Genomic DNA, 27,991 nt, shown 5'->3' on the forward strand with positions numbered 1-27,991 from the left:
GTGCCTCTATGGAGCGTCCCAGTCGTCTGCAATGGCTGTACGCCCTCCACCACTGGCACTCCGCTCTCTGTGTGATTCCAGGCACCACTCCCTCTCTGGGTCTCTCTCTAATTTAGGCCCTTAGATAGCAGGTAGGCCAGTGCCAGGCGTCTCAGTTCTCCTGTCCTGGCTCTGCACTTCCCGCCGGGGTGGGGGGGGTGGGGGGGGGGGGGGCACCACAAGCCGTGGCCTCCGCAGCAGCACTATTTCTCCCTTCTCTCCGAATGTTGGGGGTTCTCGCTGTCTCGCCGCTGTATGGAGCGGCTGTGGTATTCTCCCCCCGGGGCCGGCGGTCTCGGCCATCACCTCGTCCGCGGGCCCTCAATGTGCCCTGGCCACCACACGTACCGCTGCTATCGCTTCTGATGCTGCCGATGGGCTCTTTCAAGGTCGCGGCAGCGCCGGGCGGGAAGGCAGCCTGTGCCGTGCTGTTTGTTACCACCGTTGCGTCTCTGGGCCCGGAATCACGTTAGGCCATGGTCTTTACGAGTCGCGCAGGCCGCCCCAGCTCACCACAGGTTCCCGATAGTTTTATTGGTTCTCGACACAGTTGTTTCACTCCAGATTTTCAACGGCCTGCACCGCTTTGTCCTAGACCTCAGGACAAGTCCTCGGAACACTTTAAAGTTACGGATCAATAGACGGATTTATGCGAAGGGCTGAGTTTTCCCCCGGAGCTCTTAAGCTACGCAGCCATCTTGATCGGCTGCTAGCCACGCCCCCCCCCCCAAGCAATACATTTTTTAAAATGTACATCCGTATTTCTTGTGAGAATGTGAACTTGTTTAGGCACCTTTGTTTAAAAACAGCGCAGCAAAAGTAACGATTATCTTTGTATCATTCAATGGCTATAATCTGCAGCAGTTATTATTTATTAATTTTGAGTTCTGCTTAATAAGTGTAACGTTTATTTTGTTAAATGTCAGTGTATACACTGCAAAGCAGCGGCAGTCTTTCGGATATTATCCAAACCTGAGAAAAGCAGAGAACTCTGGGGATCAGAATGGAGATAAGCATTTGGGGACATCATGACTTGATGTAGGTTTGAGACTTTAAAAAGTGGAGTGTAATCTGGGACCCACGTTGAAGTGGTAGCCCTAGTGGCTGATTATTAATTAGGGGCCAGAAGTAGGACACCAAATACCGGTCGGTATCGGACGATTTTGGCCGTTACCGACCGGTATTTGGTTTTTGATATGTAGGGGGCTTAAAATTTACAGAATCGGTAAATTTACCGATTCAGTAAATTTACTGATTCGGTAAAATACCGAATCTGTAAAGTTACCGAATCGGTAAATCTAGATGTAGGTGGCACTGAAAACAGTGCCACAGGCCCTTGACAATGCGTTATTTACCACGAAATAATATTTGGTGGTAAATAACGAATTCCTGTGTACATGCACATCTGTGCATGTACACCTGTGCCATGTGGCACACATACATGCCCTAAGGGCATGTATGTGTGTCACATAGCACACAAGCCAGAATCGGGGGTGCAACAGGGTGTCAAAGTGACACCCTGTCCCCCTTGACAATTCTGTAATTTTACCGAATCGGTATTTACCGATTCGGTAATTGACATTGATTCCTATGGGCCTCAAGGCCCATAGGAATCAATGGCAATTACCGAATCGGTAAATACCGATTCGGTAATTACCGATTAATACCGATTCGGTAAAAATTGCCGAATTATTTCCTACATCTCATTTACCGAATCTAGAATACCGAATCTGTAAAATTCGGTATTCTAGAGTTGGTAAATGAGATTTACCTACATCGGGCCCTTAGTGATTTTTTTTTCTTGTCTCATTTTCAGCTTTCTCTGGATTTTCAACCAACACAAAGTATGATCCATATCAAATAAAGGCAGAAATTGCAAGCCGGCGAGACCGAGTGAGTACAGTTTGCTTCTATAAAACTGTTAGTTTCTATTAAACCTTCTATTTGGTGCCCCAAGATGGTATAGTATGTTGGGGTGCACTTTAGGTACCCATGTTCAACGATATTTTTTTTATACCTGCAGTCTTGCATTTATTCATAGAAAAGTTCCCTGTATGTATAGGATATTTCCAAAACTTTTCTGTTTGTAGTTTGTCTGTGATTCTGGATGAATTGTCCTATTTCACCCATCTGTAATATGTATGTGAGTGACCAGTGTTACATCACCAACCACAAATGTGCTGTATATGCCAGTTAAATGTACATGTGAGCTCATGTAACAGATGTGGATTCCCCCCTGAGTACCGACTGTACCAAATATCATCTCTTTAGTAATGTTGCTGTTTCAAGAGATTGTGTTGGCAGGAGTTCATTTTTGTCTGCTAGATGCCCCAGTTGCACTCCGGAATCTCCCCTCAGCCTTATGCTGTGCTTTATTCTGGCATGCTTCTGCTTGAAACCCTGGCCCCTTGTGTCATGAAAAAGCAGCAAGAGAGCTTTTTTCTTGCTGAACCCTGAAGCCCCCTTACCTTGAGATTGGTATTGAGCACACGCTAATTCGAGAACATATTCTTACCACTGGACTGTTAAAACTTAAATCTGCATGGACAAGGACCTCTGCATGTCGAATTTTAGTATGCATCTCTACAAATCATTAAATATTTGATTCCTGCTTCAAACCTATCGGATCTGGTCGTTTAGATCACACTAGAATTGATTATTGTAATTCAGTGTATGTGCTATTATGATGTGTGATACTTACACCTGTCTTTAAGACTATGTGGTACCTCCCACTGGACAAGGCAGCTAGAAGTGTGGTGATCTTAAATTCGAGAATGTTGCCGGCTGGTACCCGGTAAGCTCATGAAGAAATTAACTGATTCAGTGAGCTTTTAATTAATGCATGTAAAATAAAAACGTTGGCTGTTGTTTTTTGTTCACAAATTGGCGATTGATTCCATATTTCCAGGTCTAACAGGGGAGAGCCTTTATGCCTTTTCTACCAAACTTTTTTGTGTCTGATGAGGTCACCTTTGTTGGACAATATGGGGTGTCCTACAGGCATGCTTATGAATTATTGTGGAGCAATTCAGGCAAGATCACAAGCAATGAGTTTCTTATCAGTGTATTTGAGTGTCTTAGAATTGACCCTCACTTTGCTTTGGTGGTTGGGCAAAGTATTGTGTTTGTGGTCCTCTTGTAACAAAGACAACATATGTATTCTGGACAGAGCCTGCTATCCATCATGAGCACTTCTGAAAGTCATAGGGAAAAAGCATTTCTGTGATGCAGTCTGTAAGGTTTTTTGTTGTTAAAAAAAAATAAGACCAACATTTTGCCGGAAGACAACGTATGGTTCCTTGCAGGCACAATTAGTCATTTGAATGGTTTTTAGTTCTTAGGCTCCAAAACATTTTGCTTGGCGGTAGGTTCTGCAATGCTCTTGATTCTGATCTTTGGCGATGCCAGAATTTGTGACCGGAATTTTGCTTCTGTCTTATGAAATGTAGCAACATATTTGCATAGTTAATGTATTCTGGCGTGAATCTTATCGCTTTTCGCCTGTCCTGGTTGAATGTTAGAATGCTATTGATGTAAATGGGGTTGGTGGAGGAAGTCTGTACGGATTTTTATTTACATTTTTACAGGTTTTCAACCTTCAGTGAAATGTCTGAAGGAATGACTTGCACATTCCATTTTTTTTTTCAGAAATGTCACTGAAATCAATGGGAACAATATGTTTAAATTGACATTTAGAAAATGCATACCTCACAGAAGGTTTTTAGTTAATGTATTGACCTTTGCAGAAATGATGACGTTACCCTGCAAGACAATGTGAACTCCCTGTTACACAATTCATTTGCCAGTAGCGTGATTAATTTATTCAGCAAGTCCATTATTAACTCCCCACATGAGGAAAGGGCAGATGACAAGCCACATGGTGCCTGCATCTGAAGCTCTTTCTCAGCTGCAGTTGTTTCAGGAGAGAGAAGGGCTGCTAGCCTTTACAGCCAAGGGGTGTTCATTTTTGAAGCAGTAAGTGCAGGTGAAGATGTGGAATCCCCTCTGACGTCGTGGGCTTTCTCATGCGAGCCAAAGGCTCGGGGATGAAGCAAAATGAAGTACTGAATTAAGGAGAGGACAAGTGATAAAAAAGGGGAAAGGCTGATTAGTATCATAAGCGAGGTGTATATCGAGAAGTCCCTTGAGCCATATTTCAATATTTCAAGAGGGCTGGACACACCTCAGATTTCCAAGCTATCAAAATAAAATCTATTCACCTACAGTGAATCTAAATATAACTCCTTTAGACAGTGCTCTTGTGATAATCTGGCATGAATCCAGCCCTTTTGGACCTACTTTAACCCTTGATATAGGTCCAGTGTGTATCTGTAAAAAAGTTAAGCCTTTTTTTTTCAGGGAACAATTCCAGATCTTAATAAAACGCCTTGTAAACTTGTTCTACAGTATGGATTGTTTTAATGTAATTTGGTGAGCATAGCTTGCCCAATGTGTGTTTTTGCTGGAATATGTAAGCTAATAAGAATGTTCGTGATTGTGCATGGATGCGTTGAATACTAGCTAATAAGGATGTGCGTGAAGGTGCATTGTATTATTGTGCTGCACTGGGGTGCGAAAGAGTGGTTGGTCTCCGTTTATTTCTTTTAAGTGCATAGATGGGTGACTAAAGCTTGTTCAGCCTTCAGAATATAAGGGTAGAGCAGAAGGTTAGCAAAATACTGTCCTCGGACATTAGTATCGTGATGCAGTGTTCTTTTTGGGTTAGTATTAACTTTTCATTTTGCAACCTATTTTGGCATAGGTGTAATTGCAGGGTTGTAATGTTTTCGTTAAGTTAGCTGCTTAAATGCTGTTTCTTACTATACAAACGTTATGTATCTATATGTTAGAAGTGTCGGTCTCTTTAGATTTTAATATTAGCTGATTAATTCTTGTAATTTGATGGAATAGAGATGGAGCTTTCAGGATCAATTCAATAAATGTCTGTTCTGGATATAGCTGCTTGGGAGCTCGTGAGTTGAAAAAGTGTTTACCATCTTCCTGAAAGGCTTAGTGACCATGGGGGGTGCAGTGTGTTTTTCAGAAGAGCATCCCATGGGAACCTCTCTAGAGAACATTTTTACATTAATTGTGCTCTGATAAAGGTAAGAGATGCTAAAAAGAAGCTCGAAGAGAAATGTCAGTACAATGATTGCTCTTGACTGGAGAGCTAGTATTGCAGGGAAATGTGGTTTCTTCGATCCGTGTAAAAAGTAATCAAGCTGCCATTTTTCAAATTATTTTAAGACGTAAAAGAGAGTGAGGAAGACTTGGAGTCTGTGTGTTTTATTCAGGTCATGTTTTACTGTTGATATGGCAGTAATTCTTTGAGGGAAATGCGTGAAAGACTTAATTTTAAAGAGTTTTAAGGTGTAAGCAGAAGTTTTTAATAACCTACTATTGATTGCACAAATAAATAGAAGTTAACAGCTGTGAAGACTCCCACATTATTTTCTGGCTGGGGAAGAGGCAGACTGCCGTTCAAAGAAAAGTGCGGTACAAAAGGGGGTGGTGATGGACGGAGCATCTGAACCAATCAAACACTCACACCCAGTCAACAGATCTGGGTTTAATCCATCACCGTTCTTTAGCCCACTCTGCCACCCCTGTTCAGACATGGCCATATGCAAATCAGTCTGACCCTTTGTCTCATGGGAACAGTCCAGCCCGAACTGCCAAGCCATGCCTTCCCTGGACCAGACTGATTTGCATATGGCCATGTCTGAACTGGGGTGACAGAGTGAACTGCGGCTTTCAGTGGTGACTGTGTTTGATTGTGAATGAGTGATTTGTCATACATTCTTTGCTTGTCTGCCCCACAGTCTTGCGTACATATAACATTGAACATATAGGTTATTGCGATTGGATGCGTATCAAGTTGGTACATAAAACAAAAAACATAGAAGTGTTGGGCGGTTGTTTAGTGATAGACTGCCGGATCCTCATAGGGTTGCGTTTGGTTCGTATGGCGTATTCTGTTGTTTATGGGGGTTTGTATGGACTAGTTGTCCAGTGTTGACCACATCCCTCGGTTGGGGTTCCTCCATGGTGTGTGTCTTAATGCAGTGTTCTCCGCCCCTCTGAGAAATGTCACCCAGTTCAGCCACCCCTTGAATGTGGCTTTGTTCATGTCCTTCCATTTGGCTAGCACTGTTTTGACTGCTGTCATCAGGAGGAAGTCTAGGAGATTTCTGTCTTGTGTGGCTATGTCTGCTGTGATGTGAGCTGTTGTGGCGAATGTTTGTTCTAGAGTGCAGCCTAGGGCTTTGCTGATGAAGCTGAACACCTTCCCCCAGAATTTGCTGACTTTACTACAGTGAAAGAGGAGGTGTGCGAGTTCTCCCTTTTCTGTGCCGCAGTTCCAGCAGCTGTCGTTGTATGCTTGGTGTAATAGCCAGAATTTCGTCTGTGCTAGCAATGGGGATATCATATTTTTTGATGGGGCCGCCCAGAAGGTTTGTAGTTCTTGTTCAGTGAGCTTGGAGCCTAGCTGCGTTTCCCAATAGCTGGTGCTTTTGGCGTTGAGTTTGGAGGAGACAGGGCGTAGGAGTTTGTACAAGTGTGAGACCTGGTGACCTGCCTTGTTTAAGTTTTCCATATACTGAAAGATTAAGGGTTTGTGCTTGGTTAACTTTGATATTGTTAAGGCTGTTTTGATTGCTATGAAATTGTACAGTTCTATGTCAGGGAGGTTGTGTCGTGTTTTCAGGCTGTTGAAGGTGTGGTGCAACCCCTTAGCTTCCAACTGAGCCGGGTACAAGAAACCTAGCTTTCTCCATGTCTCTATGTCGAGGGGCTTCCCTCTGTATTTAATCTTGGGGTTTGCCCAGAGTGTTTCCGAGTGCGAGTTTTTGATGCTATGCTCGAGCTTCTTGTCTACTTTGAGCAGCGCTTGCCTGGTGATCTTAAAGATCGGGTTGTCCTTTTGTGCCTGCTTGTTGGCGGTGAGGAGAGTTACAGGGTCAGCATTATTTAGGATGGCTTTCTCTATAGAGAGCCAGGTTGGTGTGTATAGCTGTTTCGGGAGTACCCAGTGCATTCCTTGTCTGGCTATGAAGGCTGTCTGGAAGGTTCTCAGGTCGGCAACGTTGAGACCTCCTAGCTTTTTCTCTAGTCTTAGATTTGGGAGGCCTATTCTAGGTTTCTTGTCTCGCCATATAAATTTGTTTAACATTTGGTCTATCTTTCTGTGGAATTCATCTGTGAGGGCCAGGGGACGCATTCCTGCTAGGTAGTTTACTATGGGAGTGATCATCATCTTTACTGTGTCTATTCTGCCCCACCAAGTGACTAACTTGGGCAACTAGGTTTCTAGTAGCCCTTTGATCTTCTCTAGGGTAGTTTTCTCATTTTGTTCTAGTGTGATTCTTAGGCTTTTCCCGAATTGGATACCCAGATATTTGACGAACCCCGGTTGCCAGGCCAACCCTGAGGTTCTTATTACTCCTCTGGTTGTGTGTATGTTGAGGGGCATGTATTCAGATTTCTCTGTTAAGTTTGTATCCTGAGTGTTTAGCGTACGTTTCAATGGTTTGCATGAGTGCTGGTATGGATAGAACAGTGTCCTCCGTTATTAGGAGTAAGTCATCCGCGTAGGCTGCGAATTTGGCAGTGGTGTTAATGGTTACGCCCGCTATGTTTCTGTTTGCTAGGATATCCCTAATCAGGGGTTCAAGTGCTAGTAGGAACAGCAGCGGGGATAGCAGGCATCCTTGTCTCGTCCCGCTTTGGAGATTAAATTGGGCTGATGATGCTCCGTTAATAGCTATCTGCGCCTTAGGGCTTTTGTATAGTGCCCTGACTTTCTTCGTGAAGCTATCTCCAAGGCTGTATTCTTGCATGCTCTTCTCTAGGAACTGCCAGGATACTCTGTCAAAGACCTTTTCTGCGTCTAGCGTTATGGCTACTGCAGAGGTATATGATTTAGAGGAGGGCTCTATGACCTGGCAGAGGAGTCTTGTGTTGTCATGAGACATGCATGTTTTCAGGTAGCCCACCTGTGTGTTCCCAATCAACTGTGGGAGCACTTTGTTTAGTCTTGTGGCTAGGATTTTGGCGTCTAACTTGCAATCTAAGTTTATTAGTGAGATGGGGCAGTAGTTTTTGGTCCATTGCGAGTCTTTGCATTCTTTGGGTATGACAATTATGTTGGCTTGTGACATAGATTCTGTTACTACCCCTTCCCTTCCGCAGTGGTTGAAGACTTTAGTCAAGACTGGAAGTAGCTGGGCTTGGAAGGTTTTGTAGGAGGGCGCTATGTATCCATCTGGTCCTGGGGCTTTGTTGTCTTTTGGGGCCAGATGTATCAAGATACACTTTTGCGATTCTCAAATTTTTAGGGAATCGCTATTTGAGAATTGCAAAATGTTCTGTATGTAGAAATTCGCTATTTTTTAGCGATTTCTTAAAATTCCCTAATTGCGAATAGCAAATTGCTAATCGCAATTAAGGAATATTTTCCCATTCATTTCTATGGTCCTGGAGGCCCATAGGAATGAATGTGAAATTATTCTCAATTTGCGATTCACAATTTGCTGATCGCAAATTGAGAATAATTTCTGTTGCACCCCTGAAATAAGCATGGGTGCACATGTGGTGCACAGCTTCACATGACACTTTCAAAAATGCAAAAAAGAGCATTTTTCAAGAAATTCGCAAATTACCACCAACTTGAAGTTGGTGGTAATTTGCGATTCCTTAGGGACAATTAGCAATTTTTTTGCATCATACATTGCATTTAAGGAATCGCAAATTTTGCGATTCCTTACATGCAATCATAAAATAAGGAATCGCAAATTTGCGATTCCTTAAATTGCACTGATATTTACTACATACATACCATTTTGCTCAAATGTGAATTTCGGCGTTTGCGAACCCATTTGAGCTTCATACATCTGGCCCTTGGTGCCTTAATTCCTATAGCGATCTCATTAATTTTTTATGTCTTGACCTAGTGCCCTAGCTTCCTCTTTCGTTATCTTGGGTATGTTTAGACTGTCTCGGTAGGCTGAGCAGCCTTCCTGGTCCAGATTGTCGTCTTTTTTTGTAGAGCTCTTTATAGAATTCCATGAACGTGTGTAGGATATCTTTGTGTCGGTGTGTGTCTTGTTTGCATCTGTGATTGTAGAGATACAGTGTAGCCTTTGTTTGTGTTTGAGATATGACGGTCGGATTTTCCCTGCTTTATTAGCCTCGCAGAGGTTGATTTGTTTATATTTCCTTATCCATAGACCAGCTCGTTCGCTAAGAATCTTGTTGAATTCGTATTTGTTCCATGTGAGTTCTACAAGAGCGGCATTGTTCAAAGTGTCATCAATATGCTTAGATTCTAGTAGTTTGATGTCCCTCTCTAGCTGGTCCAGCTGTGCTTTAGCTTCTCTGTCCCTTCTGGCTTTGATTTCTATTAGCTTGCCTCTGATGGTCGCCTTTAGGGCACCCCACAGGCTTTTTGGATCTATGTCTGGTGTGTCGTTTTCCTTGACATAGTCCTTAATGGCTTTCTCAATTCTGTTTTTGTCCTCCTGTTTTGCCATGGTTATGTTATTGAATCGCCATCTGCGGGTGATGTGCTCGTTGTGTCGTCCTGTTAGATGTCGGCTGATGCAAGAGTGGTCTGCCGTAATTTCTGTGTGTTCTATAAGGTGTGTGTGTGAGCCTGAGATGAGGATGTAGTCTGTTCTGCTGTGGGAGTTGTGGGGGTTGGAGTAGAAGGTGTAATCTCTGGTATCGGGGTGTTGTAAGCGCCATGGGTTTTCCAGGTTGAATCTGTTGCATGTGTTCTTAAGAATGTTGTGGGAAGCGGGGGGGTCTCGCTTGGGACCTTGATTGTCTGTCTAAGGTGTGGTCTAGAGCTAGGTTGAAGTCACCTGCCAGCACAGTCATGTTGTTCGACTGATTAGCCTCTAGTTCCCTCGATACCCCCTCCCAGTATGTTGTGTCGTCTGTGTTTGGTGCGTATACGTTTGTTATCAGTATGGTTTCTTCACCTCTCTTCAGCTGTCTGATCAGTAGTCTCCCATCATTGCCATATTGTTCTTTCTCAATAGTTATCTTGAATTTACTGTTTATCAGGGTGATGACACCTTGCTTTTTGCCTACCGCCAGTGAGCAGGCAACCTGACCTATCCATCTCGCCCTAAGCTTGCTCGCGTCGTCTTTGGAGAGTTTGGTTTCTTATAGTAGGATAATATCCCCTTAAGTCTTAGCCAGGTAGTCTAGTACTTTCTTTCTCTAAATCGGGTGATTTAGCCCTTTAACGTTAAGGGAGACAATCTTTAGGTCAGCCTGCAGTGCATTATTGTTGTTCAGTGTCGTGACTTACAGAGTGCGGGGTACGTCCTAAGCTCACCAAGAGTGTGGTTGCTGGAATATATGGGCATGTATAGTCTGTCTGTGTGAATCAAGGTAGCAGGTTGTGTTGGTTGCTTTGACCCGGACGGTCTATCTGAGAGTATGGCGTGGACAAACGAAGATGTGGACGTGACATACTGGGTGAACAGAACAGACAGGACAAACATGACGGACAAGATAACACCCCCTCCTCCCTCTCCCCCACCCACTCCTCCCACCCCTCCCATCCCTCCCCCCTCTACTACTGCATCGTACTGTAGACGTGCAACAGCAAGGTCCCTCCCGCTCGCTACATCCCCAGGATAGTCTAACTCTCAGTTCTAGTTTGCTTATAGTAAGTTTGCAGCATTAAAGGATAGTATGTCTGTTACGCTTATCTGTACAATGACACTTATTAGCATATAAGTTAAAGGATATAGGCAGTCTTATGGTCGATCGTGTCTGCCTTTTCTTCTCTGTGCACCAGTGTCTGAGTCTGTGCCATACTGTTTTTACAGTGGCCTTTCCATGATGTAGATTCTGTTGTAGATTACTCGTAGTCTTGGGAAGCTTATGAGGTGGATTTTTCTTTCTGTTTGTGTCTAGAGGCATTGTGATGGTAGTAACTTTTTATTCCTTCTATTCCTTATGGGCCGTGTGGTCCCAGTTCTTGGAATTTGGTTTCGTTCTGAGATATTCTTGATTAGCCTCTTGTGGGTCTTGCCTAGTCTGTCGCAAGGTCAGGTGAGGCGCTCCTTTTGCTTGATGGGGTTGTCGTCTCCATTACCTGTATGGCTCGGCCCAATAGGTATCGTGACAGTACTGCTGGGTCTTTGAAGGTTAGCGTGACTCCTTTGTTGTTTATTCTGAATCTGGTTGGGCCGGCGAAAGAAAAGGTGATTTTTTTCTTTCCTTAGATTATCTCTCTGGGCTTGAAACCCTTTTCTAATGTCTACTGTGGTCTTCGAGTAGTCCTGTGTGAGGATAATTTTGTGCCTGTTCCATTGCAGGTTAGGGTTCTTCCTTGCTACCCCAAAGATGGCGTCCGTTTGATGTGAGCGTAGTGGTTTGCAAATTATCGGTCTTGGGCCCGATCTGTTGGTTTGCCTGAAAGCCGAGACTTAATATATATGCTTTGTCCAGCTCAAAGGGGTTTTCGATTTTGAGGTTCGTCAGATTGGGTATAAGGTTCTGTACGAGTGCAACACACGAGCCGGCCTTATCCTCCTCCCCTTCTGCACTCACAGAATTCTTATATTTCCTTTCCTGTTTCGGTCCTCAAACTCTGCTGCTCGTTTCCTGAGTGCTGTGGTTGCCTTAGCAATGGTGCCGATTGCCTTTCCTGTGAGCTGTGACCTGTCCGATTTTTGCTTAAAGGGGGATATTAAGTGTCCTTCAGGCTTTGTTTTTTTCGGCTGTTGAGCTAGTTTCCCTTCATTGCTTCCATTTTTATTAGCCCCCTTTTTGCTTGTAGGATTTCGAATCTCTTATCTCTGCTTTGTGGTGTTGTTTGGGCAACTTGTACCTCTGGGGGGTCGTTTTGTGGCTCCTTGTTCCTCTGCCTGTTTGATCTTGTAGTTGTTCTTGGTTGTGGTATACTCTGCTTGGGGTTGCTTTTTTGCTCTGGCAACTTTTGTGCGTCCTTCTCTTAGTATTCTTGATCGAGGACTCAGTAACTCACAAAGTTTGCCTGTGTGGAATCTTAGGCTCTTAAATCAATCCATGATATCCTAGCTGCTGAATATGGCTGACTCAACCTTTTAAGGGTCCTGTGAGGCCATGACAAGATAATCGGATTATCTTGGTCGTCTTCTCCAAGGCTAAAAGTACCACCAGGCGTTCTCGAGATACTTTCAAACATGAAGGAAAATGCCTAAAGAGGACTGGCATACATGGGTGGGGGAGGGGGTGTCCTATCAAGGTCCTGACTGAGACAGGAGTGTGTACTGTCCCTTGGATCTCAGCTGCACAATGTAGTGACTCCCGAACCAGTATGTATCGCCAAGGGGAAATTGTTGGCCTGGAAAAAACAAATACTGAGCCATAGGGCAGGAATGTTACTAGGAGCAAAGCAGAATGAAGGCATCGCACATAACTCAACTCTATAATTGAGATTGTTTCCTCATCTGAAGACCCTCGCTGTGGATCGGGCAGCACCATCAGAATTTGCTTCCAAGTGATATATTGACTCGTTCCACATTCCAAACTGTTAATTTCTCAAATAACATTAAAATTCAAGTTGTTTTTTTTTCAGATTGTTAGGAAATAAGGCACCACACATAGTATATGCCTGTTTGACCATGTATTGCTTTAACTATAGATTGTTTTATGTTTGAAAATTGCCAATGAATAAGTTTATTTTTAAAAAAAACATACCCAAAGACTATGATGGGGATGTCCGTGTCAGGATATGCACAGTATGGAGCAGGAGCACAAATATACCATCAACACAAGCTAGTTCTATCAGACGTGCTTCCAACTTTAGACTGATAAATTTGTCCAATGAATGGCATATGCAGCCTGAAATGCACTGAGGATGAGCAAAACAGTCAAAAAGCAAAAATACTTGTATGAAAGTTTTACATTGATTCTGCGAGACAAACTGAAACACAGAAATACTTAAAGGATTTGGGATATAAATAGGATTGATTTTATACTATGAATATTTGAGTGACAAAATATGCTCGAAGTGGAATTGACTATTCGAGAGGAATGTGGACCCATGACTCACAATATTGTGCCTTAGAGAACATCATCCAAGTATTGTGATTCATTCTTTTATTTAGTGTGGATCTGTATTCGCGAACCAAGCTCAGTATGAAGATCCATGATATTGGCTTAAGCATTCAGATTACACATTACTTGGGAAGAATGAGAAGCCTTTTCTTAGGGGCGACACACTTGAATCTACTTGAGGTTTCTGACACTTAAAAGCTGGCTTGAAAATCATGTACTCCACCCTTGAGAAACATGTCTGATAAGATCACAGCCTACATTGATGCTCAGATTTTTGAGCTAGACACGCGGACACTGCATGTGCCAAACTGTACAAAGACAACTGAGTCAATTGAGGCAAGATTGTCTTACAGTATATAGCATATGGCTTCAGAGAACTGCAGGGGAGGACCACTTAGTCAGATTCACTCAGCCCCTTACCCAAACACCACTGTTTTAAAATGCAAACCAGACATGGTGCCTGTTCAGTGCATTACCAATCACTTCTCCAGACATGGTTCTCTGTGGCACTGACACCAGAGCTGTTAAATTGAGGCTGTGGACTGTTTGAGTTTGTGGCTATTCACACTTAAATTGATAAACCTTTTGTTGAACAATGAATAAAACAGTAATGCATTATGTATAAAAGATCTGTGAACAGGTAAAAAGTTAGTTGTGCCAAGGGAGTGGAAAAGAGTGACATATTTCAGTGATGCAGAGAAGGGAGAGTGAGCATGAAAACAAATTGTTATGGAATAGAAGGTGAAAAGATTGGAAAGAAAGATGGATTTGTCTACTCTAAAGGAAACAGTTTGGGAATGGGTACACGTAGAGTAATGATTAAAATAGCCATATAGAGAAAAGGGAAGGGTGAGCTAGTTGTAGGAATGAGCTAGATGTAAAGGTTTAGGGATTGACTAAGTAGAAGATTATCGTTACAGGCGGTTTTGGTAACTGTATGTACGTCTTGTAGGAAATATCAATTGCTTTCAGTTTGAGGCTAATGAATCGGCAAGCTTCTCCTAAGAAGTGGTATGCTTGTTCAATGTTTTATCCATTGACCCGGCTGGAAAGTGAACCATCATGGTTTTAGTCTTAGTCAGACTTCCTCACTGGGGACCATATTTCATTTTATGAATTTGATTGCAAGTTAGAGGAAGTGAACTAAGGTTTACAGTAGGTAGTCGACGCATGAGCATGCTAGCAACTTAGCTTGAGATTTTTTAGCCAGAACGCCATTAAGCAGAAGAGTGTTGCTGCAGGCCATGAATAATAATAGTATTTTAGATAGTGTGATCTTGGCTCTGAAATGATAGTCTATTTCTTTTCAAACATCTGAAAATATTCTGGCCTGAGGAAGCCATTCATTTTTTCAATAATTGTGCAATTTTTCTCTACATTCCTTTACTGTAGTCCTTGTTTTTCCAGTACTGAAGCCTTTTTTTACTGACCTTCAAGGAGGACTGAGTATCTTGAAGTTCTACTTTGTTCAAGTAAGTAAGCAATTAGCGTAGATAAAATATAAGCAGTTATTTACGTTTTTAAGGCCTCTTTCAGTGCTTTGCTGAATTCTCTTTTGACCTTTTGACGGCATAGTGCGGTATGGCATTTTCTGCTCAGTCTTCCACTCCAAGCAACCTATTGACATGTGTCTGCACCAGATATTTCCTCTCTAGCATATAATTCCTCCCACTACCACATGTATTACAGGGTCTTAGCAGGACACACGCTAGACCTAATTTTAACTAACTCCCTGCAGGTCGAATGTAAATCCCCCTATCAAGTGGAGTGGACTGACCACTTTATAATAGAATTCTACACTCCCACCCTTATCTCATGTGGAAACGGAAACCTCACCCTAGCGAACAAAAGAAGACCCTGGCATAAGCTGACCCAACAAGACTTTAATAAAAAATTTGTGGGACCAATTTTAAATGAGAAAGAGAACATTGACAATGCCCTACAGACTTATGAGGAAACTCTCCTCAAAGCTATAGACAACATTGTTCCATTAAAAACCTTTAAGCCCAGACCTGCACATAAGCAGGAAATCTGGTTTTCAGAAAACCTTAGAGTGCTCAAACAAACCACCAGAAAACTGGAGAAGAAATGGAGGGCATCTCGTCAAGATCAGGATAAACAATCATACAAAAGCTCTCAGAAATTATACCACAAAGCCATCCGAGCAGCAAGGAAAAACCACATTGCGTCGCAAATATTAGCAGCTGGTAACAATCCCAAGACTCTTTACCAGATTTTAGAGACTTTTTTTAAACCCACCGCATGCGAAAGTGCAGAAGTAGCGTCACAAACACTTTGTGACAACATCTCTCAGTTCTTCAACCAAAAAATAGATGCCATTTATAATAAAATTACGCTTCTGAATTATCAGAACACCGCTGATAACGAGCTCATCGTAAACCCGGAACCAGAAAAGCCGATCAGGCATTCCCTCTCTGCCTTCCCCCCCATATCTATGGAGGAAGTAATAGGAAACATCTCTATGATAAAGAGTGGATCCCCTACTGACACTATCCCTGCACGGATCATGCCCATCCTGGCTGCGGCTCTGGGACCCTCTATCCAGCAAATTATCAATCTTTCTTTAAGTACGGGACAGGTTCCCAAGGGATGGAAAAAGGCTTTGGTGAAACCACTGAGGAAAAATACTGCTACTCCTTGGGAAGAATTAGCTAACCTCAGGCCCATCTCCCTGCTCCCATTTCTAGGCAAAATTGCTGAAAAACATGTTAACAACAAATTATCTAAATACATTGAATCCAACGAAGTACTGGACCAGTCCCAATCTGGGTTTAGACCCAAACATAGCACGGAGACCGCCCTGCTGACTGTCGCAGACGATCTACACATGTACCAGGACAGGGGTTACTCTGCTGTCCTGGTGCTGTTGGATCTGTCTGCGGCATTTGATACCGTATCCCACTCTATTTTGATCACCAGACTGGCTAACATCGGCCTAAAACAGGAAGCCTTGGCATGGTTAAAGAGTTTCTTGAAAGACCGCACCCAGCAAGTAGCTATGGGTGCATACAGGTCAGAGGAAGTTGAGATCACCAAGGGGGTGCCACAGGGCTCTTGTTTGAGCCCTACCTTATTCAACATCTATGTGGCACCCCTGGCCAACATCATGAGAAGATATGGTTTTATCCCAATATCTTACGCAGACGATACTCAACTCCTCTTTCCTTTTAAGATCTTTACACCTGAAGTCAGAAACTCTTTTTCCAGGGGCATGAAAGCGGTGGCACGATGGATGTCCTCCAACTACCTGCAGTGCAACGTGGGGAAGACGGAAGTCATGATGTTTGGGGAGGCAAAAATGCTCTGGACCCCAGACTGGTGGCCACAAGATCTTGGCCCAGTGCCCAAACCTAAACAAACTGTCAAGAATCTGGGGGTCCGTCTAGATCAGGAGCTTACCCTCAAACAACATGGCAACCAGGTGGTGGGAGCATGCTTTCATGTTATTGGCATGCTACGGAAAATCTTCCCATTTCTACCTGATGCAGTTAGGAAGACACTGGTCCAGGCACTCGTTTTGAGTCGCCTGGACTACTGTAACGGCTTGCTCCTGTCTGCCAACGAGGGAGTCATGAACAGACTCCAGGTAGCTCAGAATACGGCCGCCCGCCTGGTTCTGAATGCTCCTCCCCGCACGCCCTCCAAACCCCTGCTGACCAAATTGCATTGGCTATCTGTCAGACAGAGGGCAAAATTTAAGGTATGCTGCATCATACACAAAAGCCTACATGGTATGGGCCCCGCATACCTAACCACCAAATTTACGCCCTACATTCCCACTCGGACACTAAGATCAAGTGAACAAGGTCTCCTGTGTGTACCCAGAGCTAAGAAGGCCAGACATGGAACTAAAACCCTATCAATAGCTGGCCCCTCTCTCTGGAACAGCCTCCCTGTAACTCTTAGGCTATGTGTAGACCAGGGGTCTCCAACCGGTCGATCGCGAGCTACCGGTAGCTCGCATAACCACCGTGAGTAGCTCGCGCATTGCATCTAAATTATGTAGCCTTTTATCGTCCTTTATTATTATTAGGCCTTTTTTCACAGCCGGTGTCTGCCCTCACTAAACCCAACTGCTCAGATTGGCCTCACTGAGCTTAGCTGGGGAGGAGCAGGCCAAAGATGATGACGCGCTTCCTGAACTCCACGCCACCTGCCTTTCACTGCCTGGCACCGCGCTTTTGAACATGCAGGACGTGAGCCAGAGTGAAGCAGCGGGTGATCCTGAGCAGAGCAGCAGGTGGGCCGGAGTGGAGCGGCGGTTCCTTGGAAAGCCTGCTAGCATGCAGGTGGTGCAAGCAGTATTGAACCCACGCCACCCGATCGCACATTATATCGGTAAGCACTGGCCTGGCCCCAAGTGTGCTCTGTTCTCCAGACGGTCTGTGTTGAAATATTATTGAGCGTTGATTTTATTCCTTGTTTGTTATGTGGGATGTACAGTTGGTTAACTTCAATATTTTTAAGGTACTTCTGAAAACGTTGTGTGTGTCTGCCCGGGCTGGCACAGCTTCCCGGCTGGCGACGTCTAATTGCAGCCGCCCCCGAGTACTTCACACGTCTGTTAAGGCCATTAACTTGTAAATGAGGCTTTTATTATAGTACTATTGCTCCCGGTCCGGCAACAAATAACTCGCAAGCTCTGGATTTCTTCCCTCCCCCCGCCCATCTCGCTTGGCCTTTCGTAAATCAATAAGAGGTGCTAGCAATATACTGCTTTATAGTGCCTGGGTCGTCGTTTCTTTACAGTGCTACTTTTAAGCAGTTCCTCACCATTTTGCACATGGACACTACTGTGACATACCCTCGCTTGTCTTCACCAATTTTAGGGTCGTAGGTGCATCAGGGCCATTGCTGAACATTGATTTGAGTGGGAATGTGGCCACACAGTTCATTTTTGGTTCTAGGTCTCATTGTAGGAGACACAGGCTCAGACTACCTGGTATTTTAATTGTACAGAACACACCCAAAAGTACTGGCATCATCCTCCAGATTACCTATAATGAAGTTAGGCTTCATTCTTTATTATACATTTGTTGAAGTCTTCTGTACTGTAAACGTGCTGCAGTCGCTGGTATGCCACGGGCACTTGATGGACTGGGCCTTGTTGTTTATAGCCAAGTCTGAGCCCCCCATGTCCCATCTGCTCCCGAACTATGAATGCTAAATATATTGTGGTTTATGAGTGAAAGGGGCCCAAAAGATGCCTTTAATTTAGCAACAATGCCTGACAGTTTGGAAACATCCAAAATGATGACTAACAGTCAAAATCGAAAATGTTTTTTCCCACTTTCCAGCTCTGGGCTGTATATCAGCAGAAGCAGGGTGTTGCCAAGTTTGTTTCCTTTACGGAAGGTACACCATAAAAAGAACTTTCCCCATCTGCACTCCTAATAAGAATGTAAATTATTTCACTCTTCAGCGCAGCTTTGAATTTCTGAACCGGTTTTAACTCTTTCTTCATTGACAGCATATGCACGTTCGTCCAAATTCCAAATGTGTTTAATATTCACGGATAGTTATGTGTGTTTTCAATATTTAGCACAGCAGTAGGTCACTAACATTGCTGCAAATAATCTCTGTGCAACCATCCCATTTCTAACATGTGATGTCCTTTTTCAATCTATTAAAAGAAACATTTTTATTGATGTTCCATGAAATATAACACAACATTTCTATGCAAATGCTCTGTAATAGACTCGCACATCAGCCACATTCGAAATAAATGTAAGGAAAATGGTATTTAAATCAAACTGTTTCAAAAAGCTTAAAGATCATTCGGGCAAGGCTCTCTGCAGAACAGAGCTGGTTCTATCGGGGTGCCTGAATGGGTGGGGCTCTGGGCCAGAGCCCATTTTGCCCATTCCTAATACCTCTTTGATCCCATTGCTTGTGGCAATTAACAGCAACACTACAGCAGTTTCTGTGGGTAGCAGAGTTAGGGATCATGGACAAATCTGGAGTATTCTAGTTAAATCCTCAGTTTGTGAAGCGGAAAACTAGTGTGCACATTGAAGCTAGACTTCAATAATTCACATTTAGTAAGGAATATATGTTGAGGTTTAACTTTTGCAGTGTGTGAATAATTTAGTGATTAAAGCAGGTCACATGCTTCTATCCTTCAGTAATTTGTTACACTTTCCAGAAATGCTTCTAAGCAAGACACGCTTTTGCTTCAGGTAGCTGGTAGCACAACCTTCAGCTGTCTCTAGCTTCAGAAGAGGGAGAGTGGCCCCTTTTATTCAAAGCACAGTATGGGCTCTGAAGAAATTAGACTTAAAGTCAATGAAACTGGGCGTGGAAGGGTCTCTCGAAAAAATGCGCGAGTTGCCCGACCTTCAGTAGCTCACGACGATTTTCACTGCTCAGAAGTAGCTCTTACTACACAAAAGGTTGGAGACCCCTGGTGTAGACCATCTCCCCTTTAGGAAAAGGTTGAAGACCTTTTTGTTTGAACAGTAAACCCAGACTGGAACAGCTTTAAAGACTCCCTCCCTCAAAACCCTCTGTAGAAGCCAAAGGCGCGGAGATACTCCCTTGGGAGTGAAGCCAGCGCGGTACAAACCTGCAAATAAATAAATTAGTTTTGTTGCTGTTGCTGCATTTTCGGGGGGGGGGGGTGAATTTTATATGTCCTTTACATCCCTTGTGGTCTGCTCCAGTGCATCCACAATGTAGTTCAAGGTATGAGAAAAGGTCATTGCCACTCCCAGATACTTGACGTTACTTGCCACTGAGATTGAATGGTTTCCCAAGGTGAATGCTTTGCCTAACACCCTTTTTTCCCCGAAAACCACAAACCATAACCTTTGATTTTGTTGGATTGATTTTAAGATTGCTTTTTCACAGAGTAGCTTTGTACTACATTGTGTTGGGCCTACAAGGGGTTTTGCATCTATGCCGAAAATGGCATCATCGGTATAGAGGAGCCAAGTAATCATTGCTTTATTAATTCTAGGTATGACTTGAGGATTTTTATATCTTGGTGTACATGCCATTTATGTGTAGGTAAAATAGCTAAGATGACCCAATGTAACCTTGTTTTATATATTAGTTGGTGAAAAATGGTTTGCTTCTTACATCGTTGGTGCTTGTGTGTTTGAATCTGAGTAAAGGCTGTTTATTATTCTGGGCACAAACCCATATTCTCCAGTTTCGTCAGTAGCAATTGCATGAAAATGCTGGTTTAGTTCTAGGTTAAAGTCCACGATTGAATAGGAACTCCTAGGCTCATAGAAGATGGTAAACATTGAAAATATGGTATATGGTAAAGAGGCCTCCCCTGAAGCCGCTCTGGAGTTTGGTTTTGGGATTTAGTTATCATTGACTCATATTTTTAGGTCGAAGGCCTAAAAGGCTGCGCTTGCGCAGTCTTAGGCCGGAGATTTAATGAGTCTGAGTAGCGCCGAAGGTCCCGCCTCCGTGCCCCATCTCTCCTTCATTGGCTGGCTTCCTAAACGGAGGCCAGCCATTGGAGGAGAGATCAGTCACTCCAATTTAGCCCCGTCCTTTTCGGATTTGGGGGCGTCATTTTTGATGTTCTTTAGACAGTGACGTTGTCCGTCACTCAGAACATCAAAACCACGCCCCCAATTCCGAAAAATTTCGGGAGCGCCGGCCGCCATTAAGCTGTTTGTTGTACATGAGGTAGGTCGCATGCTCCCGCTGTCCTCGTTCCCGCCCCGAATCCGAAAGTCGTTGTGGCCGCCGTTTTGTTTTTGCCGTTTTATTTTTCTTTCCCCCCCCCCCCGCGAGAGTCTCTACTACCCCCCTCCCCGCCCGAGGCTCTCCCGTCCCCCGAGGCTCTCCCGTCCCCCGAGGCTCTCCAGTCCCCCGAGGCTCTCCCCCCCCCGCGAGTCTCTCCCCCCCCGCGAGTCTCTCCCCGTCACCCGCCCCCCCCCCCCCCCGCGCCCCACCCCCGCGAGTCTCTCCCGCCCCCGCGAGTCTCTCCCGTCCCCCCCCCGCGAGTCTCTCCCGTCCCCCCCCCGCGAGTCTCTCCCGTCCCCCCCTTGGCTGGGAAGAGCTGACTCCATTGGGCTCTCTGATTGGGTGTTGCCCTGTAGCTCTTTTCTTTACAGGGTCACAGTGCTCCTTGAAGACGGGTTGAGAATATTCAGCAGGCAAGATATTGAGCAGTCTCGATGAACTTTAAAGTTTAAATCTGCCGCTGCTTTCAATGCATTTCTGTAATCTGTTTTCCTACTCCCGTCCCACGAGGCTCTCCGTCCCCCGAGGCTCTCCCGTCCCCCGAGGCTCTCTCCCCCCCCCCCCCCCCCCCGCGAGTCTCTCCCGTTCCCCCCCCGCGAGTCTCTCCCGTTCCCCCCCCCCCCGCGAGTCTCTCCCGTCCCCCCCCGCGAGTCTCTCCCCCCCCCCCCCGCGAGTCTCTCCCGTCCCCCCCCTTGGCTGGGAAGAGCTGACTCCATTGGGCTCTCTGATTGGGTGTTGCCCTGTAGCTCTTTTCTTTACAGGGTCACAGTGCTCCTTGAAGACGGGTTGAGAATATTCAGCAGGCAAGATATTGAGCAGTCTCGATGAACTTTAAAGTTTAAATCTGCCGCTGCTTTCAATGCATTTCTGTAATCTGTTTTCCTACTCCCGTCCCCCGAGGCTCTCCCGTCCCCCGAGGCTCTCCCGTCCCCCCCCCCGCGAGTCTCTCCCGTCCCCCCCCCCCCGCGAGTCTCTCCCGTCCCCCCCCCCCCCCGCGAGCCTCTCCCGTCCCCCCCCCCGCGAGTCTCTCCCGCCCCCCCGCGAGTCTCTCCCGCCCCCCCCCCCTGGCTGGGAAGAGCTGACTCCATTGGGCTCTCTGATTGGGTGTTGCCCTGTAGCTCTTTTCTTTACAGGGTCACAGTGCTCCTTGAAGACGGGTTGAGAATATTCAGCAGGCAAGATATTGAGCAGTCTCGATGAACTTTAAAATTTAAATCTGCCGCTGCTTTCAATGCATTTCTGTAATCTGTTTTCCTACTCCCGTCCCCCGAGGCTCTACCGTCCCCCCCCCCGCGAGTCTCTCCTGTCCCCCCCCCCCCTGCGAGTCTCTCCCGTCCCCCCCCCCTGCGAGTCTCTCCCGCCCCCCCCCCCGCGAGTCTCTCCCGTCCCCCCCCCCTTGGCTGGGAAGAGCGGACTCCATTGGGCTCTCTGATTGGGTGTTGCCCTGTAGCTCTTTTCTTTACAGGGTCACAGTGCTCCTTGAAGACGGGTTGAGAATATTCAGCAGGCAAGATATTGAGCAGTCTCGATGAACTTTAAAGTTTAAATCTGCCGCTGCTTTCAATGCATTTCTGTAATCTGTTTTCCTACCCTTCTTTCTGATCAAGTCTAGAACCAATTTTACCCTTTAGTGGCCTTAAGCTTCTATTCAGCGTTAGCATATACCTGTTATATTGTCTAGTGCTTTCTTCTTCAGGACTCGTAATGTTTGTAGATAAAGGAAGAAAGGCAGTGGGAGATGAAGTGATTAAAGAAAGATCGCACAATTCGCCAAGTGGGTAAAGAAAATACACCAGGCGAAGGGCAGTTTGTTGGGGCAGAAACCAGTAACATGGCACCTAGACAACATATCTGCTAGTATTCTATGAATGTCAGTGCATCTCTTAAATGGGGTGAATGTACCCCAGTAGCTAAAATTCTGAAAGAAAATTATCCATTGGATTGCGGTTGAAATGTAGCGTTTCAACAAGATGTCATTTGGGGACACCTGGGGGTATCTGTAAGTAAGTGGTGCCCCAGTGCTAAGTATACAAATAATTGAATCAGACCCTACTCATTTAAGAAACTTTTAAAGACTGCTGTAGCTCATTATGTTTTCATGAAAGATAATAGTAATTTCATTGTTTCCACTACAAGGAAGTTCCTGCTTTATTTAAAGCTGTTATACCTAATTGCACCTTTTTTTTGCATTTTGATTTTTATGCTTTGTCTTATTGTTTTTTTTTCTTTTTCATCTGTGAAATTCCCGCCACCTTGACTTTCCTTTGTAGTGTGTCCCCCCCCCCCTTTTTGTGTAACCCTTTTTGTTGGATTTTTCATATTCCACCAGGGTATATACATTTCTGCACCATTTACGTTGTTTTAGCTTTTAGTGCATTGCATTACCGTTGTATGATAATAAGGTGATGAATCTGGTCTCCCATGTGGTGAGGCCCATCAGCCCTGTGATTGTCAGTATCATGGTGTGTACTCCCGCCCAGTAAATCTGCAGTGTGGGGCATGTCCATAACATATGGACAAATGTGCCGTCGGGCATGTGGCAGCATGGGCATTCAAACTGTTGCAGGGAAGAAACACTTTAGTTGCTCCAGTGTGAGATATGCACAATGTAGTATGTTGAATGGGATGTTTTGAAGCAATGGTTACGCAACACTTATTTATGGTGCGCTAGGGCTGTGAGCCATTCATTATCGTGCAGTGCCTGACCGAATTCTTCCTCCCATTTTAATCGGAGCCTCGTTAGTGGCACGCACATGAGATCTATGGTAGATCTCCATAGCCATATGATGTGTTGCCCTGCGCCCATGTTTAGTATCGCATGTAGTGTGGGGTGCGTTTTGGGTTCTCTGTCCGGCAAATCCCATGTCTTCCTAAAGTCTGATATGAGCTGTCTGTGGAAAAGAAACTGACCTGCGAGGACCCGGGCTCTCATCTGCAACACATCCTCCCCCCGCTCGAGTCTCTCTTCCCCCCCCCCGCTCGAGTCTCTCTCCCCCCCCGCTCGAGTCTCTCCCCCCGAGTCTCTCTCCCCCCCTCCCCCTCCTCCCCCCGAGTCTCTCTCCCCCCCTCCCCCCGAGTCTCTCTCCCCCCTTCCCCCCGAGTCTCTCTCCCCCCTCCCCCCGCGAGTCTCTACCCCCTCCCCCGCGAGTCTCTACCCCCTCCCCCGCGAGTCACTTTCCGCCCTCCCCCCGCAAGTCACTCCCCCCTCCCCCCCCGCAAGTCACTCCCCCCCCGTGAGTCTCCCCCCCGCGAGTCTCCCCCCCGCGAGAGTCTTCCCCCCCCCCCCGAGAGTCTCCACCCCCCCCCCCGCGAGAGTCTCCTCCCCCCCCCCCCTCCCCCCGGGAGTCTCTCCCCCCCCCCCCCGCGAGTATCTCCCCCCCCCCGCGCGAGTCTGCGAGTCTCTCTCTCTCTCCCCCCGCGCTCTGGAGATGTTTCCCAGACTTTCTGATATTAAGTGAGTCAGTCCCATATGCCTCGGGAAATTTTCACAAGTGAAAGTGGAGTTGTATTTGACCACTTCTACCCTTAATGCTGTGCATGGGGAAAAAAGCAAAAGGTGGTAACAGACACAGTTTGTGGAGAAGGCGCCACGCCAGCCCCACTTTACATTAATTCTTAAGCCATGCTATTTGCTTCTCATCCCTGATGACCACCTCCACGCATTTCAATTCCGCACCCCTTAAAGTTTTCTTCATCAACATGCTACTCTTTATCATGACTGCTCTTTTAAATGGATTTGAGGCATATGCAATTTGTGATTTATTCCTACATCCAAACAGCCCCTTGGCATTTGTCAATTGAGGGATCCTTAGGTTTGCGCACACAACCTGTAATTGTAACTAACATATAAAATCACTGAAATCTCTGAAACACCTAGTTGCCTAAAGCCTGCACCTCGTTTCAGCTCTTACAAAAAGTGGCAGGCGTGAGAAACAAACAAAACCAAGGTGGCAACTATACATCATCCGAACTGATTCCCTCATTGACACTTGTGCCACTGTGTATTTGATGTTGTGGATGGACTGTAGGACTCCAATCCAAACCAACACTCACCAAATTGTAAGCATATGGCAAGAAGTGGCTTCACATTGCTGACATCTTCAACACTATAAGACTGTCAGAGCTCCTTAGAATGGAAACTGCTTCCTCTTTGAAAGCAGGCGGTAAAGTTGTGAGTGCAGAGTTGTGAGTGCGCAGAGTTGTGAGTGCGCAGAGTTGTGAGTGCGCAGAGTTGTGAGTGCGCAGAGTTGTGAGTGCGCAGAGTTGTGAGTGCGCAGAGTTGTGAGTGCGCAGAGTTGTGAGTGCGCAGAGTTGTGAGTGCGCAGAGTTGTGAGTGCGCAGAGTTGTGAGTGCGCAGAGTTGTGAGTGCGCAGAGTTGTGAGTGCGCAGAGTTGTGAGTGCGCAGAGTTGTGAGTGCAGGTGCAGAGTAGTGAGTGCTGTTGAGTGCAGAGTAGTGAGTGCTGTTGAGTGCAGAGTGCTGTGTATTGGCAATGTAAATGACAATGCCATTTATTTATGATTTAAAGAAAAAAAAAGAAATGTCATGAGCAATGCCAATAGCTCTACCTTTAATGATGCCGAGACCATTGCATTGTAAATGCTTGTTGTTTTTGTTGTCGATGAGGCTGATGAGTTTGTAGGAGCTGAAAGTTTGCCATTCTTATATAGCAATATAGACAGTCTTGGGTTGTGGAGCCTGTGGATTGGCCTACACATAATACAGAAGACCTTTAGCAAGCCATGACATTCTCTGGAGTCTGCTTATTTGGCCTCATATTGACAGTTTCGACACTAGGTTTGAAATAGATTAGTATGCACAAGAGTTTAGACTCCACATAGACAACTTGCTAATTGTTAGATTAATAGAGCATCACCATCTGTCCATGTTGCATTTTGTTGTATGGATAGAGCCTCTGCATTGGTGTATGCTGCTTGTACCCAAAGACCCTTTGAGGCAGACCTCAACTCGATTAAACTGTGTTGAACCAAATTTTAATGAAAAGCATGCCACCTATATGCTTCCATGCTGGCTAAGGCCATAATGTGACGTATTCAACCTTGCTGTTAAGAGCTGACACATGAGTCACCAGAGGAGGTACCTAGTTTCCAACCAAGTGGATGATCATTCTCCAGAGAAAATAACTGTGATGTTCTAGCCTGAGACAATATCTCAGTCGTGGCACCAAGACATTGGTATTAACTATTCATTTCTCTTGATTTTAAATTTCCACTAACCGATGGATCAGTGGCTCACTTGGAGAGACTGGTATCTTTGGGAAAGTTAACTCGCTTTATCCACAGGAAGACTGGCTTGGCTGACTCAAATGTAGCATTAGCTAGTCTAAAATATGGTTTACATTTTGTGTCCCGATTTCTTTTTATCTGTTTGTATGAACAGATATGGTGGTGTTTGTTCCATTTTCAGGCAAGTGAGCATCCACAGCTGCAGTCACGCTTATACTGTTAGGTGGAAAAAGAACTTCCCTGTTCTTAATAGATTCAATTAATAAAGATTAAACATTTTATTCTGATAGCTATAGGTAGGCTGCAACAGGCATACTCGGTTAAGAGCAATCTTGGCATTTACTTTTTTTGCACAGCTTAGTGTTGTACCTTCTTTATAAATCTTTGCTTGGGGGCAGTGGGAGAGGAGTTAAGTGATGAAGATGCGAAGGAAAGATACCCAGGTAAAACTAGGCATTGGAACCACTTCGAGTTGGTCACCCTTCTAGTCGAAGCCTGCTCTAAAGATACAAATTAATGTGATCATTTAAAGGGTCCCTTCAAGTGGCAAGAACTGAAACACTGAATCCTTTTATATTGGATGCAGTTTGTGGCATCTAGCATCCAGGTGGCTAGGCTCTAACATCTGAATGACTTATAGACCTGGAAGTCCTTGTAAAATAGTGATCTGGTGTGCATTTCTTTTGTATGGTGATTCTAGTTTACTGGGGAGGCTATGAAAGGTCTTCAAAGTGGGCTTGATACAATTGTGGCTTCTTGAGCTAGATGCAAACTGGACAGTTTAGATCTATGCTCCTCGGCTGCCAACATGAATTTCTCCAAGTTCCAAGTGTAGATGGGAAACTCCAACATTCCTGTCAACAGTTGAGCAATGGCATAAACTAAGGTAATCATTTTGTGAGATATAGGGAGTAGGAAATTCTTCTTCTTTCACAGAACAACATGGTCTTTACATTTGCATTTATTTTTGCAGTTTAAGCCAGCTAGTCCAGGTTGTACACCTTAACGGGTGTCAAAGTTGACCCTAGCGAATCAGCTAAGATGAAAGGCAAGCTGGTATGATCCACTGGGTCTGTGAGCCCAATACCATATTCTGGCCACAGAGGCAGAGCTAATGAAATTGAATACAATTTTGGCCTACCTTCAGACTGTTTGCTGCGTGATAGGATTTCTTGAGTTACTCTCCCATTTATAGATCTGGACTTAGTTTCCATGGAGACAGTGCCATCTGACATGGTGACTTGCTAGGTCCACAGAATAACGTGGACCTGCTTAAAGTAATAGATTCACAATCAGATATTGTGCTTATGGAGCAATGATTTACAAAATGTAAGGGTCATTCGAAGGAAAATAGATCCTTGTGCAGCCCTATCAAACAAGCATTTGCAATGCAATAGGTCTTGCATTAGGAAAGTTTGAGCTATTGGTCTTGTAAATGACAATTTTTTTATTTATGTGTTGGTTTTCAAAATAGCGAAATTAATAGTTTTGTCATTTACAATGCCAATAGTTATAACTTTCGCTAATGTGACACCTACAACCTGGGGTTGCACTGAGTGATGCTGTGGTGGTGCTGAGTGATGCTGTGGTGGTGCTGAGTGATGCTGTGGTGGTGCTGAGTGATGCTGTGGTGGTGCTGAGTGATGCTGTGGTGGTGCTGAGTGATGCTGTGGTAGTGCTGAGTGATGCTGTGGTGGTGCTGAGTGATGCTGTGGTGGTGCTGAGTGATGCTGTGGTGGTGCTGAGTGGTGCTGTGGTGGTGCTGAGTGGTGCTGTGGTGAGTGGTGCTGTGGTGGTGCTGAGTGGTGCTGTGGTGGTGCTGAGTGGTGCTGTGGTGGTGCTGTGGTGTGGTTGTGCTGAGTGGTGCTGTGGTTGTGCTGAGTGATGCTGTGGTTGTGCTGAGTGATGCTGTGGT

General features: G+C 45.1%; 1 protein-coding gene across 1 annotated transcript in view; it reads left to right on the plus strand.

The window, feature by feature from the left end:
* The window catches only part of WWC3 (WWC family member 3), a 638,290-nt gene that overhangs the window by 236,531 nt on the left and 373,768 nt on the right, over positions 1–27,991 (plus strand). The window contains exon 4 of the mRNA XM_086934786.1: positions 1,856–1,932. Within this exon, the coding sequence (XP_086790912.1) occupies positions 1,856–1,932 (77 nt within the window). The remainder of the gene's footprint in view (positions 1–1,855; positions 1,933–27,991) is intronic.

This window comes from Lissotriton vulgaris, chromosome 8 (genome assembly GCF_964263255.1).
Source record: "Lissotriton vulgaris chromosome 8, aLisVul1.2, whole genome shotgun sequence".
In the NCBI taxonomy this organism is placed as follows: Eukaryota; Metazoa; Chordata; class Amphibia; order Caudata; family Salamandridae; genus Lissotriton; species Lissotriton vulgaris.